The sequence below is a fragment of the Nerophis ophidion genome, linkage group LG20 (genome assembly GCF_033978795.1).
Source record: "Nerophis ophidion isolate RoL-2023_Sa linkage group LG20, RoL_Noph_v1.0, whole genome shotgun sequence".
In the NCBI taxonomy this organism is placed as follows: Eukaryota; Metazoa; Chordata; class Actinopteri; order Syngnathiformes; family Syngnathidae; genus Nerophis; species Nerophis ophidion.
In genome coordinates, this window is record NC_084630.1 from 35,319,735 (window position 1) to 35,335,434 (window position 15,700).

A 15,700-nucleotide genomic window follows, 5' to 3' on the forward strand; every position below is an offset into this window, starting at 1 on the left:
AGGACTAGAATCTCAGTCTGTTGCATGGCTTAGACTTCATTGGGCTGGACCAAACAAGTCAAACATAGGACTAGAATCTCAGTCTGTTGCATGGCTTGGACCTCATTGGGCTGGACCAAACAAGTCAAACATAGGACTAGAATCTCAGTCTGTTGCATGGCTTAGACCTCATTGGGCTGGACCAAACAAGTCAAACATAGGACTAGAATCTCAGTCTGTTGCATGGCTTGGACCTCATTGGGCTGGACCAAACAAGTCAAACATAGGACTAGAATCTCAGTCTGTTGCATGGCTTGGACCTCATTGGGCTGGACCAAACAAGTCAAACATAGGACTAGAATCTCAGTCTGTTGCATGGCTTGGACCTCATTGGGCTGGACCAAACAAGTCAAACATAGGACTAAAATCTCAGTCTGTTGCATGGCTTAGACCTCATTGGGCTGGACCAAACAAGTCAAACATAGGACTAGAATCTCAGTCTGTTGCATGGCTTGGACCTCATTGGGCTGGACCAAACAAGTCAAACATAGGACTAGAATCTCAGTCTGTTGCATGGCTTGGACCTCATTGGGCTGGACCAAACAAGTCAAACATAGGACTAGAATCTCAGTCTGTTGCATGGCTTAGACCTCATTGGGCTGGACCAAACAAGTCAAACATAGGACTAAAATCTCAGTCTGTTGCATGGCTTAGACCTCATTGGGCTGGACCAAACAAGTCAAACATAGGACTAGAATATCAGTCTGTTGCATGGCTTGGACCTCATTGGGCTGGACCAAACAAGTCAAACATAGGACTAGAATCTCAGTCTGTTGCATGGCTTGGACCTCATTGGGCTGGACCAAACAAGTCAAACATAGGACTAGAATCTCTGTCTGTTGCATGGCTTGGACCTCATTGGGCTGGACCAAACAAGTCAAACATAGGACTAGAATCTCAGTCTGTTGCATGGCTTGGACCTCATTGGGCTGGACCAAACAAGTCAAACATAGGACTAGAATCTCAGTCTGTTGCATGGCTTGGACCTCATTGGGCTGGACCAAACAAGTCAAACATAGGACTAGAATCTCAGTCTGTTGCATGGCTTGGACCTCATTGGGCTGGACCAAACAAGTCAAACATAGGACTACAATCTCAGTCTGTTGCATGGCTTAGACCTCATTGGGCCGGACCAAACAAGTCAAACATAGGACTAGAATCTCAGTCTGTTGCATGGCTTGGACCTCATTGGGCTGGACCAAACAAGTCAAACATAGGACTAGAATCTCAGTCTGTTGCATGGCTTGGACCTCATTGGGCTGGACCAAACAAGTCAAACTTAGGACTAACGACGCCGAAGAAGCTAGCGTAGCTGCGGGACCTCGTCGGAGCTATGCTAAAAACATTAGCTCTCCACCTACGCCAGCTCCTACTTGTTCATCACCACACGAGCTCACCTGCGATCCAGCGGTCGGCGGCACGACGCAGGACTTCACCCCGAACATCGGTGCAGTTGACGGCCCAGAGATGGAGGAAGACTGCTCAGACACCGGTGAGGACAGCGACTCAGCGGCGGACGGCGTAACGGCTTCTGACGACTCCCTGGCCACCATTAAAGTCGGCAACGCGGAGGTCCTCCTAACCTCTCCCGAAACCTTGAGGGTCATCCCCGCGTCACCTGGACCCCCCCACGGCCTACACAGGTTTCGGGGGTCTCTTCGTGGATCCATGGTCTTTGTCCTCAACCTCACCAAAACCTGTGAAAACCACATCTACCCCCACCACTCCTACCTGGCCCCCCCTCCCCCTCTTCAACCACGCCGCTCCCCCATCACCTGGACGACAAACAATGGGCGTCTCTCCCTCTCCTCCTCCCCCAAGTCTTGCCACAGAAACCTCAATAACAACCAACACCCCTCCATCTTCTGGACAGTACTTCTCTCCAGCGGACTATGATGTTCTCTTTGGTTCCGGTGGGGTACACATCATCCATCTTAATGTGAACAGCCTCTCTGGAAATAAACTCGACCAAATCAGAGAAATGTTCCACAACAATAAAGTAAAAATCCTGTGTTTCTCCGAAAGTAAATTCAATGATAGTGTTTCTGATTCAGAGATAGAGATAGAAAACTTCTCGGTCATTAGAAAGGACAGGAATAAACATGGTGGTGATGTTTGTATGTATATTCACCAGGATATTCAATCAATCAATGTTTATTTATATAGCCCCAAATCACAAATGTCTCAAAGGACTGCACAAATCATTACGACTACAACATCCTTTTTTCCAAGATGGCGCTGCTGTACTGGCTGCTGTAGGCAGGAGCTCTGTGCTCTTGTGTCATCCTTTTGTGATTCCCTCTTGTTTTCATGTCTTAATATATTTTTTTGCCTTTTGGTCCGGGACCCTTTGGGACTGTGTGACAAGGGGTGGCACTTTCGTGACCTCTGTGGTGCTTTTTTTGTGGACTTCTGGATCTGCCTCCTGGGAGCCTTTTGGCCATGGAGACCAGCTGCTGGGTGTCTGCCACACCGGAGTCGGTTTGGAGGGACTGGAGGAGATGCGGATGAGGGGACAGGACTGCAGAGTTTGGAGGGACTGGAGGAGATGCGGATGAGGGGACAGGGCTGCGGAGCTGGCACTGAGCGCTGGGACGGAGAGGCTTCGCAGTGTCTTGGCTGGGTGAGCAGGTGTCGGACACCTCAGTCACCTTGGACGTATCCTCGCTCATCCATGCGGACTGGACACTGGCCGAAAGTGGAGTCGGCTGTCTTGGTTGCTTTGTTGGGTCTGCTCCTGTCTCTGGCCATGCTCCCTCCTCCCCAGCGGACGATGGCGTGGAACACCGCAGAGGCCACCACAGTGGATATGTTTCTTTTACTTTTTATTCATAGCTGTATGTAGAAGTGTCTGGTTGTATCTGCTGCTTTAATGTCTTTGATGTCCTTTGTGTTCTTTGATGTTTGATGTTTCCCTCTTACACACATGGAAGAGGGATGTGTACCATGGCTATGAGTTGTTTTTTTGTTTTTGTTTTTTCCCTTGGCTTCAGTCTGCACCTCCTGTCCAGGGCCCAGGCTAAAACCGATTTTTTTATTTTATTTTAATCTTCTATTTTTTTCTCCCATCCCCCCCCCTTGTTTACCTGTATCTCATCTTTTTTTGTAAGGGGCGCTGGAAGCCGGCAGACCCGTCAGCGATCCTGTTCTGTCTCCCTGTAATGTTTGTCTAAACTTGAATGGGATTGTGCTGAAGATTTTAATTTTCCTGAAGGAACTCTCCTGACGGAATAAATAAAGTACTATCTAATCTATCTAATATAATCCTCAGAAGAACCCACAAAAGGGCAAGGAAAACTCACACCTAGTGGGCAGGGAGAATTCACATCCAGTGGGACGCCAGTGACAATGCTGACTATGAGAAACCTTGGAGAGGACCTCAGATGTGGGCAACCCCCCCCCCTCTAGGGGACCGAAAGCAATGGATGTCGAGCGGGTCTAACATGATACTGTGAAAGTTCAATCCATAGTGGCTCCAACACAGCCGCGAGAGTTCAGTTCAAGCGGATCCAAGACAGCAGCGAGAGTCCCGTCCACAGGAAACCATCTCAAGCGGAGGCGGATCAGCAGCGTAAAGATGTCCCCAACCGATACAGGCGAGCGCTCCATCCTGGGTCCCAACGAGCGGTCCATCCTGGGTCTCGACTCTGGACAGCCAGTACTTCATCCATGGTCATCGGACCGGACCCCCTCCACAAGGGAGGGGGGGACATAGGAGAAAGAAAAGAAGCGGCAGATCAACTGGTCTAAAAAGGAGGTCTATTTAAAGGCTAGAGTATACAGATGAGTTTTAAGGTGAGACTTAAATGCTTCTACTGAGGTAGCATCTCGAACTGTTACCGGGAGGGCATTCCAGAGTACTGGAGCCCGAATGGAAAACGCTCATATTAAATACATAACTCGCTCTGATCTCAACCACAATACCCTTGAATCTGTGTGGGCAGAAATCAAATTCACTAACGCTAAGCCGGTACTAATAGGGACTGTATACAGACCCCCTAATCAGAGTGATTTCTATGGTGCCCTCGAGGAGTGCTTAGCTGGTGTAGAAAACATGGAGATTATTATAACTGGAGATCTGAACACAGACATTCAACGCAGAGATGCGCCTGTCTTCAAATCGTACAGCAAATTCTGTAATCTGCATGCTCTTTCCCAGCTAATAACACTCCCCACACGGGTGTGTGTTTCCACCCAGTCAACCATAGATCTCATCCTCACATCGGACCGGCATAATATTAAAAATAGTGGGGTCATGGTCTGTGGTCTTAGCGACCACTATATAACCTTCTGCACGCGCAAAATAAGTAAACCTAAAGCCAATGGCCACATAACAGCTCAATCCAGATCCCTTAAAAAATATTACAGTGATAATTTCAACCTCAAATTAGGTGAGTGGGACTGGTCCCCTGTGCTCACGAGCAACCTGGTTGAAGATTAGATTAGATAGTACTTTATTTATTCCGTCAGGAGAGTTCCTTCAGGAAAATTACAATTTTCAGCACAATCCCATTCAAGATCAGACAAACATTACAGGGAGACAGAACAGGATCGCTGACGGGTCTGCCGGCTTCCAGCGCCCCTTACAAAAAAAGATGAGATACAGGTAAACAAGGGGGGGAGAAAAAAATAGAAGATTAAAATAAAATTAAAAAATCGGTCTTAGCCTGGGCCTTGGAGAGGAGGTGCAGACTGAGGCCAAGGGAAAAAAAAAAAACAACTCATAGCCATTGTACACATCCCTCTTACATGTGTGTAAGAGGGAAACATCAAACATCAAAGAACACATAGGACATCAAAGACATTAAAACAGCAGATACAACCAGACACTTCTACATACAGCTATGAATAAAAAGTAAAAGAAATATATACACTGTGGTGGCCTCTGTGGTGTTCCACGCCATTGTCCGCTGGGGTGGAGGGAGCATGGCCAGAGACAGAAGCAGACCCAACAAAGCAACCAAGACAGCCGACTCCACTCTCGGCCAGTGTCCAGTCCGCATGGATGCTTGGGATTGCTTCAAAACAGCGTTCCTAGCTATACTAAATGATATGGCTCCCATGAGAACAGTCAGTATCAAAGCCCGCTCTGAACCATGGATCAATCCAGATCTATTAGCTGCCATAAAAGACAGGGACAGAAAATATTTCGAATACCAAAAGTGTAAAACCCAAGTAAATAAATAACCCAATAATAATAACCTCAAATCACTCCTTTCAACGCTCAAAAAGCAATGCAATAAATTAAGAAATAAAACAAACAACCTGACTAAATCCTTTAAAATAAATTATATCAATGACAAAATAGAGGAAAACACAAATAAGCCACGTGAGCTCTGGAAAATCCTCAACAAGCAGCTTCCTGGATGCAGCCAGAAACTTAAAAGCAGACTCACCAACATCAACATCGAGGAGGGTGAAGCCCTCATTACAGACAAAATAGAGGTAGCAAGCAGACTTAACACCTTTTTCACCAACATAGCCACAACTCTCGTAAACAAGCTATCCCAACATTCTGGTCGCTTTGGTGTAGAACACATTAAAGCCTTCTACAGAAAGCTAGGAGTAGTCAACAACAATTTCAAATTAGAAATGGTCTCAGCTAACGAGGTGCTTAGTAAATTGAGTGCGCTTCACCCAAACAAGACCACCGGCCTTGACAATATCCCCTCCAGATTCCTCAGGGACTCTGCCACCACCATTGCCCCAATAATCACACACATATTAAACCTCTCAACCAACAAGGCCAAGTACCCAAGGATTTCAAGATACCAAGAGTAACCCCCCTTTATAAAAAAGGAAGCAAATTAGAACCTGGTAACTGCCGGCCTGTTTCTATTCTCAGTTCCTTTTCGAAAGTAATGGAGAAAACAGTTTATGAACAGGTTGATAGTTACCTTGCCACTAAAAAACTAATGTACAAATTCCAATCCGGCTTCAGAACTAAGCACTCCACTGACACATGCCTTCTCTATCTGAGCGACCACATCAAACATGAGGTGGACGCGGGGAAAAATCCGGATTTTTCGGAATATAAGTCGCTCCGGAGTACAAGTCACACCTGCCGAAAATGCACAATAAAGAAGGAAAAAAACATATATAAGTCGCAGTGGAGTATAAGTCGCATTTTTGGGGGAAATGTATTTGATAAAACCCAACACCAAGACTAGACATTTGAAAGGAAATTTAAAATAAATAAAGAATAGTGAACAACAGGCTGAATAAGTGTTCGTTATATGAGGCATAAATAACCAACTGCTATGTTAACCTAACATATTATGGTAAGAGTCATTCAAATAACTATAACATATGGAACATGCTATACCTTTACCAAACTATCTCTCACTCCTAATCCATAAATCCCATGAAATCTTATACGTCTAGTCTCTTACGTGAATGAGCTAAAATATATTATATGATATTTTATGGTAATGTGTTAATAATTTCACACATAAGTCGCTCCTGAGTATAAGTCACAACCCCGGCCAAACTATAAAAAAAAAAAACTGCGACTTATAGTCCGAAAAATACAGTACTGCGGCATGGTCATGCTGGACCTTCAGAAGGCCTTTGACACAGTTAACCACGCTATACTGTTGGATAAGCTCACAGCAATCGGATTCGACGAAACCTCATGGAGCTGGATGCAATCTTACTTGGAGGGGAGGAAACAGGTGGTAGAGGTGTCCCTCCCCTCTCAGTAAGCTGTGGAGTCCCCCAAGGCAGTATACTAGGACCTTTACTGTTCCTAATATACGTGAATGACATGCCATCAACATGCCACTGTGAATTGTTCCTGTATGCGGAAGACTCGGCCCTGCTGGTATCCGGCAAGGACAAGTCACAGGTGGAACAAATCCTCAGTGCTGAACTCCTCAATATTTGCACCTGGCTCGCCGACAACAAGCTATCCATACACTTAGGTAAAACGGAATCCATCCTATTTGGGTCCCATATCAAACTTAAGAAGGTCAGTGACTTCACTATAAAAGTGGGTGACATTGTTATCACCAGGAAGGATGAGATCACCTACCTAGGTTCCATTCTACAGGCTAATCTTTCCTGTGATAAAATGGCAACCAAGGTGATCAAAAAGGTCAACCAAAGAACGAGATTCCTCTACACAATCTCCTCTCTGGTCAACAAAAGCACCTTGAGGATTCTAGCGGGAACTCTCATTCAACACTTCTTCGATTAGGCTTGCACCTCCTGGTACCCCAGCACCTCCAAAACCCTCAAATCTAGACTCCAAACATCCCAGAACAAGCTAGTCAGGTTACTTTTAGACCTCCACCCCAGATCACACCTCAATCCAACCCACTTCTCCAAAGTGGGCTGGCTCAGGGTGGAGGACAGAGTAAAACAACTTGCACTGAGCCTAGTCTATAAAATCCGCTACACCTCCCTGATACCGAAGTACATGTCAAACTACTTCCTTAACGTAAATGACCACCATAACCACAACACTAGGGGGAGCTCCACAAACCACGTTAAACCCAGATTCCCATCTAAAAAAGGTCTTATCTCATTCTCTTTCTATGCCACATCAATGTGGAATGCACTCCCAACAGGTGTAAAAGTAAGTGCATCTCTATATTCCTTCAAAAGCGCTCTAAAACAACACCTCCAGGCAACTTCAACACTTTACTAATACCCTCCTCCATTCACATACCATCTTCCCGGATTATAAACAACTCAAATGTACTTCTAATGTATATACTTGTTCTTATGCTATCTGAGCTCACTATGTTCTCTGCTGGCTGTACATATCCTACTAAGTCACACCTACACTGTTTCAATGTCCACATTTCTCTGTTGATGCAATTGTTGATGACTGAAGTTCTGATATCAACCAAAGCTCCTCATCCCACCCCCAGGATTGTAAATAATGTAAATAATTCAATGTATATACTATGATGATCGGTTCGCAGCCGAGTGTGAAGCGACCGGAATGAGAATCAGCACCTCCAAGTCCGAGTCCATGGTTCTCGCCCGGAAAAGGGTGGAGTGCCATCTCCGGGTTGGGGAGGAGACCCTGCCCCAAGTGGAGGAGTTCAAGTACCTAGGAGTCTTGTTCACGAGTGGGGGAAGAGTGGATCGTGAGATCGACAGGCGGATCGGTGCGGTGTCTTCAGTAATGCGGACGTTGTACCGATCCGTTGTGGTGAGGAAGGAGCTGAGCCGGAAGGCGAAGCTCTCTATTTACCGGTCGATCTACGTTCCCATCCTCACCTATGGTCATGAGCTTTGGGTCATGACCGAAAGGATAAGATCACGGGTACAAGCGGCCCAATGAGTTTCCTCCGCCGGGTGGCGGGGCTCTCCCTTAGAGATAGGGTGAGAAGCTCTGCCATCCGGGAGGAGTTCAACGTAAAGCCGCTGCTCCTCCACATCGAGAGGAGCCAGATGAAGTGGTTCGGGCATCTGGTCAGGATGCCACCCGAACACCTCCCTAGGGATGTGTTTAGGGCACGTCCAGCTGGTAGGAGGCCACGGGGAAGACCCAGGACACGTTGGGAAGACTATGTCTCCCGGCTGGCCTGGGAACGCCTCGGGATCCCCCGGGAAGAGCTAGACGAAGTGGCTGGAGATAGGGAGGTCTGGGCTTCCCTGCTTAGGCTGCTGCCCCCGCGACCCGACCTCAGATAAGCGGAAGATGATGGATGGATGGATGGATACTATGATGATTAACTTGTGTGATGACTGTATTATGTTGATAGTATATATTTGTACCATGAATTGATTAACGTGGACCCCGACTTAAACAAGTTGAAAAACTTATTGGGGTGTTACCATTTAGTGGTCAATTGTACGGAATATGTACTGAACTGTGCAAACTACTAATAAAAGTGTCAATCAATCAATCAAACTAGAATCTCAGTCTGCTGCATGGCTTAGACCTCATTGGGCTGGACCCACAAATCAAACATAGGACTAGAATCTCAGTCTGCTTTCCACGCCAGGTTTAATGATACAGGCAGCAAGCGAAGGTAAGCAAGCAGTCTCCTAAGGCTGCAAGGCGCTACATTCAACAGCAATTACATTCTTTATTATCAAGCCTGCAACACTAATTAGCTCTGTAAATGTTTACCCAGCTTGGATTGCGTAATAAACAGTTAAAAAAAAACAGTCTCTGACCAGTGGCATGAAATGGCGGAAATGAAATAAGTGAAAGTACACAAAGGCATTACTCATACAGGAAGTGGAACAAAAGTTGTTTTTTTTACATTTATAGCGTTCTCAATGAGTCGTTAAAATGCTTCAGGAGACATGTTAGCATACAGATAATATGGAAATCCTCAACATTTTCTTAATTCTTAGACAAATGGTCACTGACATTTAGTTGCTAAGTGACTATAGAAGCTTTTGGTTGCTTGCTCAATGGCGGCCATTTATTGAAGCAATCTTGCTAAAATATTACAGATATGTGCTTGGCTAAATTCTAGGGCAGGGGTCGGGAACCTTTTTGGCTGAGAGAGCCAAAAAGCCAAATATTTAAAAATATATTTCCTTAAGAGCCATAGAATCTTTTTTTTAACACTGAACACAACTAAACACGTGCATTTTTAAGTAAGACCAACATTTCTAGAGTATAATAGGTCTCTTATTCTTTGTAGTAACATTGTTATTCTGAAGCTAACTGTTGAGGGGGCGTGGCCTGCGGGCCTGCAGCGACAGGTGCGTAGATGACCCACCTGGGCCTTGTTATCTAATCACCTGTCGCTCTGTTATAAGCAACAGCCAGGAGGAGAGACTGGGTTGGGGCTGGAAATACAATTGCTGGAAAGCATCTGAGAGACTTTTTGAAAAATAAAACAATATTGTAACCCTGAAACAGGCTCTCGTGTCGGTGCTTGGGGGTTTGAAGAACCCCCAGGAGGGCAAGCCCCACACTAACCAATAATAAATAAACAACTTCTTACCATTAACGCAACTTCTTGAACAGGTGCGGTAGAAAACGGATGGCTGGATTAAAAATGCATGAGAATGTTTTATATTTTGAACATTATTTTTAACACTGTGATTACAAGTGGAATTATTCATTACTTATTGTGTTACGCAACGTCAGCTCAGATTTATCAGAGAGCCAAATGCAGTCATCAAAAGAGCCACATCTGGCTCTAGAGCAGGGGTGTCAAACTCAAATACAGAGTGGGCCAAAATTCTAAACTGAACAAAGCTGCGGGCCAAAGTTGAACAACTTAACCTTTTATTAGGGACCCAAACAAATTTTGCATTGAATATTGAACAAGCAAGGCTTATATAACTTTATAGTGACATGCAAAATCGAGTTTTGTTGTTAGCGGGGGTGTACATTGTAGCGTCCCGGAAGAGTTAGTGCTGCAAGGGGTTCTGGGTATTTGTCCTGTTGTGTTTATGTTGTGTTACGGTGCGGATGTTCTCCAGAAATGTGTTTGTCATCCCTGTTTGGTGTGGATTCACAGTGTGGTGTAGCAGTGTTAAAGTTGTTTATACGGCCACCCTCAGTGTGACCTGTATGGCTGTTGACCAAGTATGCATTGCATTTACTTGTGTGTGTGTAGAAGCCGCATATATTACGTGACTGGGCCAGCACGCTGTTGGATGGAGGAAAAGCGGACGTGATGACAGGTTGTAGAGGATGCTAAAAGCAGTACCTTTAAGGCACGCCCCCAATATTGTTGTTCGGGTGGAAATTCGGGAGAATGGTTGCCCCGGGAGATTTTCGGGGCGGGGGGTGGCTAAAATTTGCGATTTTCCTGGAAAAATCGGGAGGGTTGGCAAGTATGAGAATTAGCATTGAATGCGGTGTTAGAGCGGCACTGCCACTGTATAATACCGGCAGGCCAGTTCTAATGTTAATTTATTATTGCCTCAAGGCCCAAATGAAATTACACGGCGGGCCAGAGTTTGACACCCATGATCTAGAGCCATAGGTTCCCTACCCCTGATCTACAGTAAGACGGAAATTCATATGGCCTCTTTGTTTGCGGCGTACCTGAGACATGAAATGTGACAAATTGGTTGTACCCTATCCACTTTAGCCGCCAGATGGCAGTAGGGTGTCAAATATCTTAAACTGTGTTTTGTGGCAATTCCAACTTTGACCACAGCGTCAGTTACTTTGTAGAGTGGCACTCTCCATCATTTACAGCAGACTGCATTTCAAGCTGATTAACGCCCCTCTTCTTCTCACGCGAGATGGAGCCATAGGAAGCCCTTCCCCACTGTACAAGATGAAGCTTTAGAACAGCAGGTTGACGTCGATGTCGTCTGTGAGGAGACAAAGAGACAAGTATCAATGCCATGAGGCCTATGTTCCTCTTGCTAGGATCTTACTCTTTTTGATGGCAAAACAGGAAGTCCACTCGGTGAAGGACACCTGCTTGTCCTTGTCGGCGTCACAGTCCTGGAAGAAGCGAGAGGTGCAGTGCTCCATGGGCACCAGAGGGACACGTAGGGGGGCCAGCTCGGAGTGAGACAACAGTCTGCGGAGGAGACGGGATTGTCAAGGTTTTCCATACATTTGACTTCTGGATGTTTTGCCCTCTCAGGAACTTCCGAGAGTGAGATATTTGTTCGAAATGGTTCAGATTTGTGGCAGCTGGCGTGTAACAAAATGGACTGCATGCTGCAAAGTTTGTTTCAAAGAGGCAACAGCACAACAAAGTTATTCCAGCATCTGAAACCCAAGCATCCACCCGCGTGGAGAAAATGGGAGTCTTTACGAGGCGAACAAGAACATCAATCAATGTTTACTTATATAGCCCTAAATCACTAGTGTCTCAAAGGGCTGCACAAACCACTACGACATCCTCGGTAGGCCCACATAAGGGCAAGGAAAACTCACACCCAGTGGGACGTCGGTGACAATGATGACTATGAGAACCTTGGAGAGGAGGAAAGCAATGGATGTCGAGCGGGTCTAACATGATATTGTGAAAGTTCAATCCATAATGGATCCAACACAGTCGCGAGAGTCCAGTCCAGAGCGGATCCACCACAGCAGCGAGAGTCCCGTTCACAGCGGAGCCAGCAGGAAACCATCCCAAGCGGAGGCGGATCAGCAGCGCAGAGATGTCCCCAGCCGATACACAGGCAAGCAGTACATGGCCACAATCGGACCGGACCCCCTCCACAAGGGAGAGTGGGACATAGAAGAAAAAGAAAAGAAACGGCAGATCAACTGGTCTAAAAAGAGAGTCTATTTAAAGGCTAGAGTATACAAATGAGTTTTAAGGTGAGACTTAAATGCTTCTACTGTGGTGGCATCTCGAACTGTTACCGGGAGGGCATTCTGCAAAGTTTGTTTGACAACAAATACACTCCTGCTCAAAAGTGGTGGAGTCGTTTACCCAAAGTATGACGTATGATGAAAGCAGTGAAGATGTGGTGCCCAAACAGTGAAAAAATGTCAAGACGGGGGGGGGGGGGGGGGGGGGGGTCGTTCTCTCTGGAAAGCAGACGGACTACTCAGGACACGGCGTGCAGGTATAAACATGATTGAATTTCAACTAAAAAAAGGTACAAACAAAAAGCGGAGGCACAACTTGGCTAAGGAAACAAAACTAATACTTTAAACTTTTTGGCTGAGAGCCATGAAAGCCAAATATTTCAAAATGTATTTCCGTGAGAGCCATATCATATTTTTTAACACTGAATACAACTAAATGCGTGCATTTTTAAGTAAGACCAACATTTTAGAGTGTAATAAGTCTCTTATTCTTTTTAATAACATTGTTATTCTGAAGCTAACCAATAATAAATAAAATGTCATGTCTGTTGATCATGTTTTTGTTTGGTCATGTGCTGTTTGTCCTTTGGACTCTTTAAGTTCCTGGTTTTTTTCCACTCCCTTGTCTGGTTTCCTTGCTTACTCATTTTGTCCACCTGTCTCTGGTGGACAAAATGCCCGCTCACCTGCTTCCCGAGCACTAATCAGAGGCAGTATTTAAGCTCGTCTTTGCCAGTCAGTCGCCCTGTGCTGACTTGTTTCATGCCTTGCCATAGTTTCGTGCTTCATGCCATGCCAAGTAAGTTTTGTTTGATTTATGTTCTTAGTCTGTTTATGCGTTAGCTTTGTTCCTTAGCCCAAGTTGTGCCTCCGCTGTGAGCGATTCTTGTTTGTATATTTTTTTTGTTAAAATTAAATCATGTTTTTACCTAAATGCCATGTCCGGAGTAGTCCATCTGCCTTCCTGGGAGAACGACCCCGCAGCAAGCTGCAATCTCCCCCCATCGTGACATAAAATACTTCTTACCATTAATGCGACTTCTTGAACAGGTGCGGTAAAAAACGGATGGATGGATTTAAATGCCTGATAATTTTTCGAATTTTGCACGTTATTTTTAGCACTGTGATTACCAGCGAAATTATTCATAATTATCGTGTTAAGCAATGTCAGCTAAGATTTATCTGAGAGCCAGATGCAGTCATCAAAAGAGCCACATCTGGCTCTAGAGCCATAGGTTCCCTACCCCTGCTTTAACGTAAACCATGAACAAAACATGAACAACACTTACTGTGACTTGAAAAGAACAGCATGAACTTTGGCATGAAAAAAAAAAATGAGCATGACTTACTGTGGCAAGAACAGAGCATGGAACTAACAACAACAATGACGCCAGGCCGACTGCCTGGCAACTACAAGCTCAAATGCTGCCTCTGATTAGTGCTCGGGAAGCAGGTGAGCGGGCGAGCACTAATCAGAGGCAGGGGAACACAATAAGTAACAGTGGCGACAAAACAAGGGAGTGAAAAAACAGGGAGCAATAGAGTCTTCAACAAAACAGAACATAACTCAACAAAACATAATCACAAGACATGACAAAAAGCCTGTTTTGAATCAGCCATTAATCCTGCTACATCTTTATTTACACAAGTATTTTAGTCTCCACACACCTTAGGAAGCTCTATATTAAATACCTTTATTTGTGTATTGATCAACATTTGCAGCACCATTTCAAACTGCTACTTTTGGATAGAATCAAAGTGACACTTTGAATTATCGCTGTCATTTCTATTCCCTGGATTCTTTCAAAAGTAGGGGAAAAATGTCAGGTTTTATTTTTGGGCCATATCACCTGGGCCTACTTGTGCTGTTGGTTGTTGTCTTGGTGCACGGCAAGCAAGCATGAAGCAGGGTCAGGGACAACCATGAAGCAGGGTTGGGGACAACAGTGAAGCAGGGTTGGGGACAACAGTGAAGCAGGGTCAGGGACAACCATGAAGCAGGGTCAGGGACAAGCATGAAGCAGGGTCAGGGACAACCATGAAGCAGGGTCAGGGACAACCATGAAGCAGGGTTGGGGACAACAGTGAAGCAGGATCGGGGACAACCATGAAGCAGGGTCAGGGACAACCATGAAGCAGGGTCAGGGACAACCATGAAGCAGGGTCAGGGACACTGACAGTGGAGTGGGTCGACCATGACACACGCCATAGATCACACACAAGAATCCAACATTAGGAGGACATAACATTAGCAACATTAGCATAGCTATGAAGGCTACAATGCTAGCATTCAATGTTGACCTAACGTAAATCATGATCATGAATTGATAAAAGTTCATTTTACTTTGTAAAACATCCATCCATCCATCCATCATCTTCCGCTTATCCGAGGTCGGGTCGCGGGGGCAACAGCCTAAGCAGGGAAACCCAGACTTCCCTTTCCCCAGCCACTTCGTCTAGCTCTTCCCGGGGGATCCCGAGGCGTTCCCAGGCCAGCCGGGAGACATAGTCTTCCCAACGTGTCCTGGGTCTTCCCCGTGGCCTCCTACCGGTTGGACGTGCCCTAAACACCTCCCTAGGGAGGCGTTCGGGTGGCATCCTGACCAGATGCCCGAACCACCTCATCTGGCTCCTCTCCATGTGGAGGAGCAGCGGCTTTACTTTGAGTTCCTCCCGGATGGCAGAGCTTCTCACCCTATCTCTAAGGGAGAGACCCGCCACACGGCGGAGGAAACTCATTTGGGCCGCTTGTACCCGTGATCTTATCCTTTCGGTCATGACCCAAAGCTCATGACCATAGGTGAGGATGGGAATGTAGATCGACCGGTAAATTGAGAGCTTTGCCTTCCGGCTCAGCTCCTTCTTCACCACAACGGATCGGTACAACGTCCGCATTACTGAAGACGCCGCACCGATCCGCCTGTCGATCTCACGATGTAAAACATCATATTGTCATTATAGGCTCCCGTGTTGCTGTTTTTTACGTTTGAGCTTTTATCCAATCATAATTCAACTCGCCTCGGAATCAACAGTGTGGCAGTTTTTGCAGCGTTGGACATTCATCTCTTCTGTGATTGGATACACACTTGTGACTCACAAGTGTGTATCCAATCACAAGTTGTGAGAGCAGGAAGTGCTTTACAAATCTGCAAATAAAGTTTGACCATAAAGTTCTCTTATTTTACAAACCCCGTTTCCATAAGAGTTGGGAAATTGTGTTAGATGTAAATATAAACGGAATACAATGATTTGCAAATCCTTTTCAACCCATATTTAATTGAATGCACTACAAAGACAACATATTTGGTGTTCAAACTCATAAACTTAGTTTTTTTGCAAATAATAATTAACTAGGAATTTCATGGCTGCAACACATGCGAAAGTAGTTGGGAAAGGGCATGTTCACCACTGTGTTACATCACCTTTTCTTTTAACAACACTCAATAA

The 15,700-nt window shown here is 45.5% G+C and overlaps 1 protein-coding gene across 2 annotated transcripts in view; it reads right to left on the reverse strand.

The window, feature by feature from the left end:
- Nucleotides 1-8,989: 8,989 nt before the first annotated feature.
- The window catches only part of LOC133539050 (SPARC-like protein 1), a 28,374-nt gene continuing 21,663 nt past the window's right edge, over nt 8,990-15,700 (reverse strand). For both annotated transcript variants that reach the window (XM_061881080.1, XM_061881079.1), the window contains exons 10-11: nt 11,359-11,507; nt 8,990-11,292 (exon numbers count right to left, since the gene is read on the reverse strand). In XM_061881080.1, the coding sequence (XP_061737064.1) occupies nt 11,264-11,292; nt 11,359-11,507 (178 nt within the window). In that variant the 3' untranslated portion in view covers nt 8,990-11,263. The remainder of the gene's footprint in view (nt 11,293-11,358; nt 11,508-15,700) is intronic.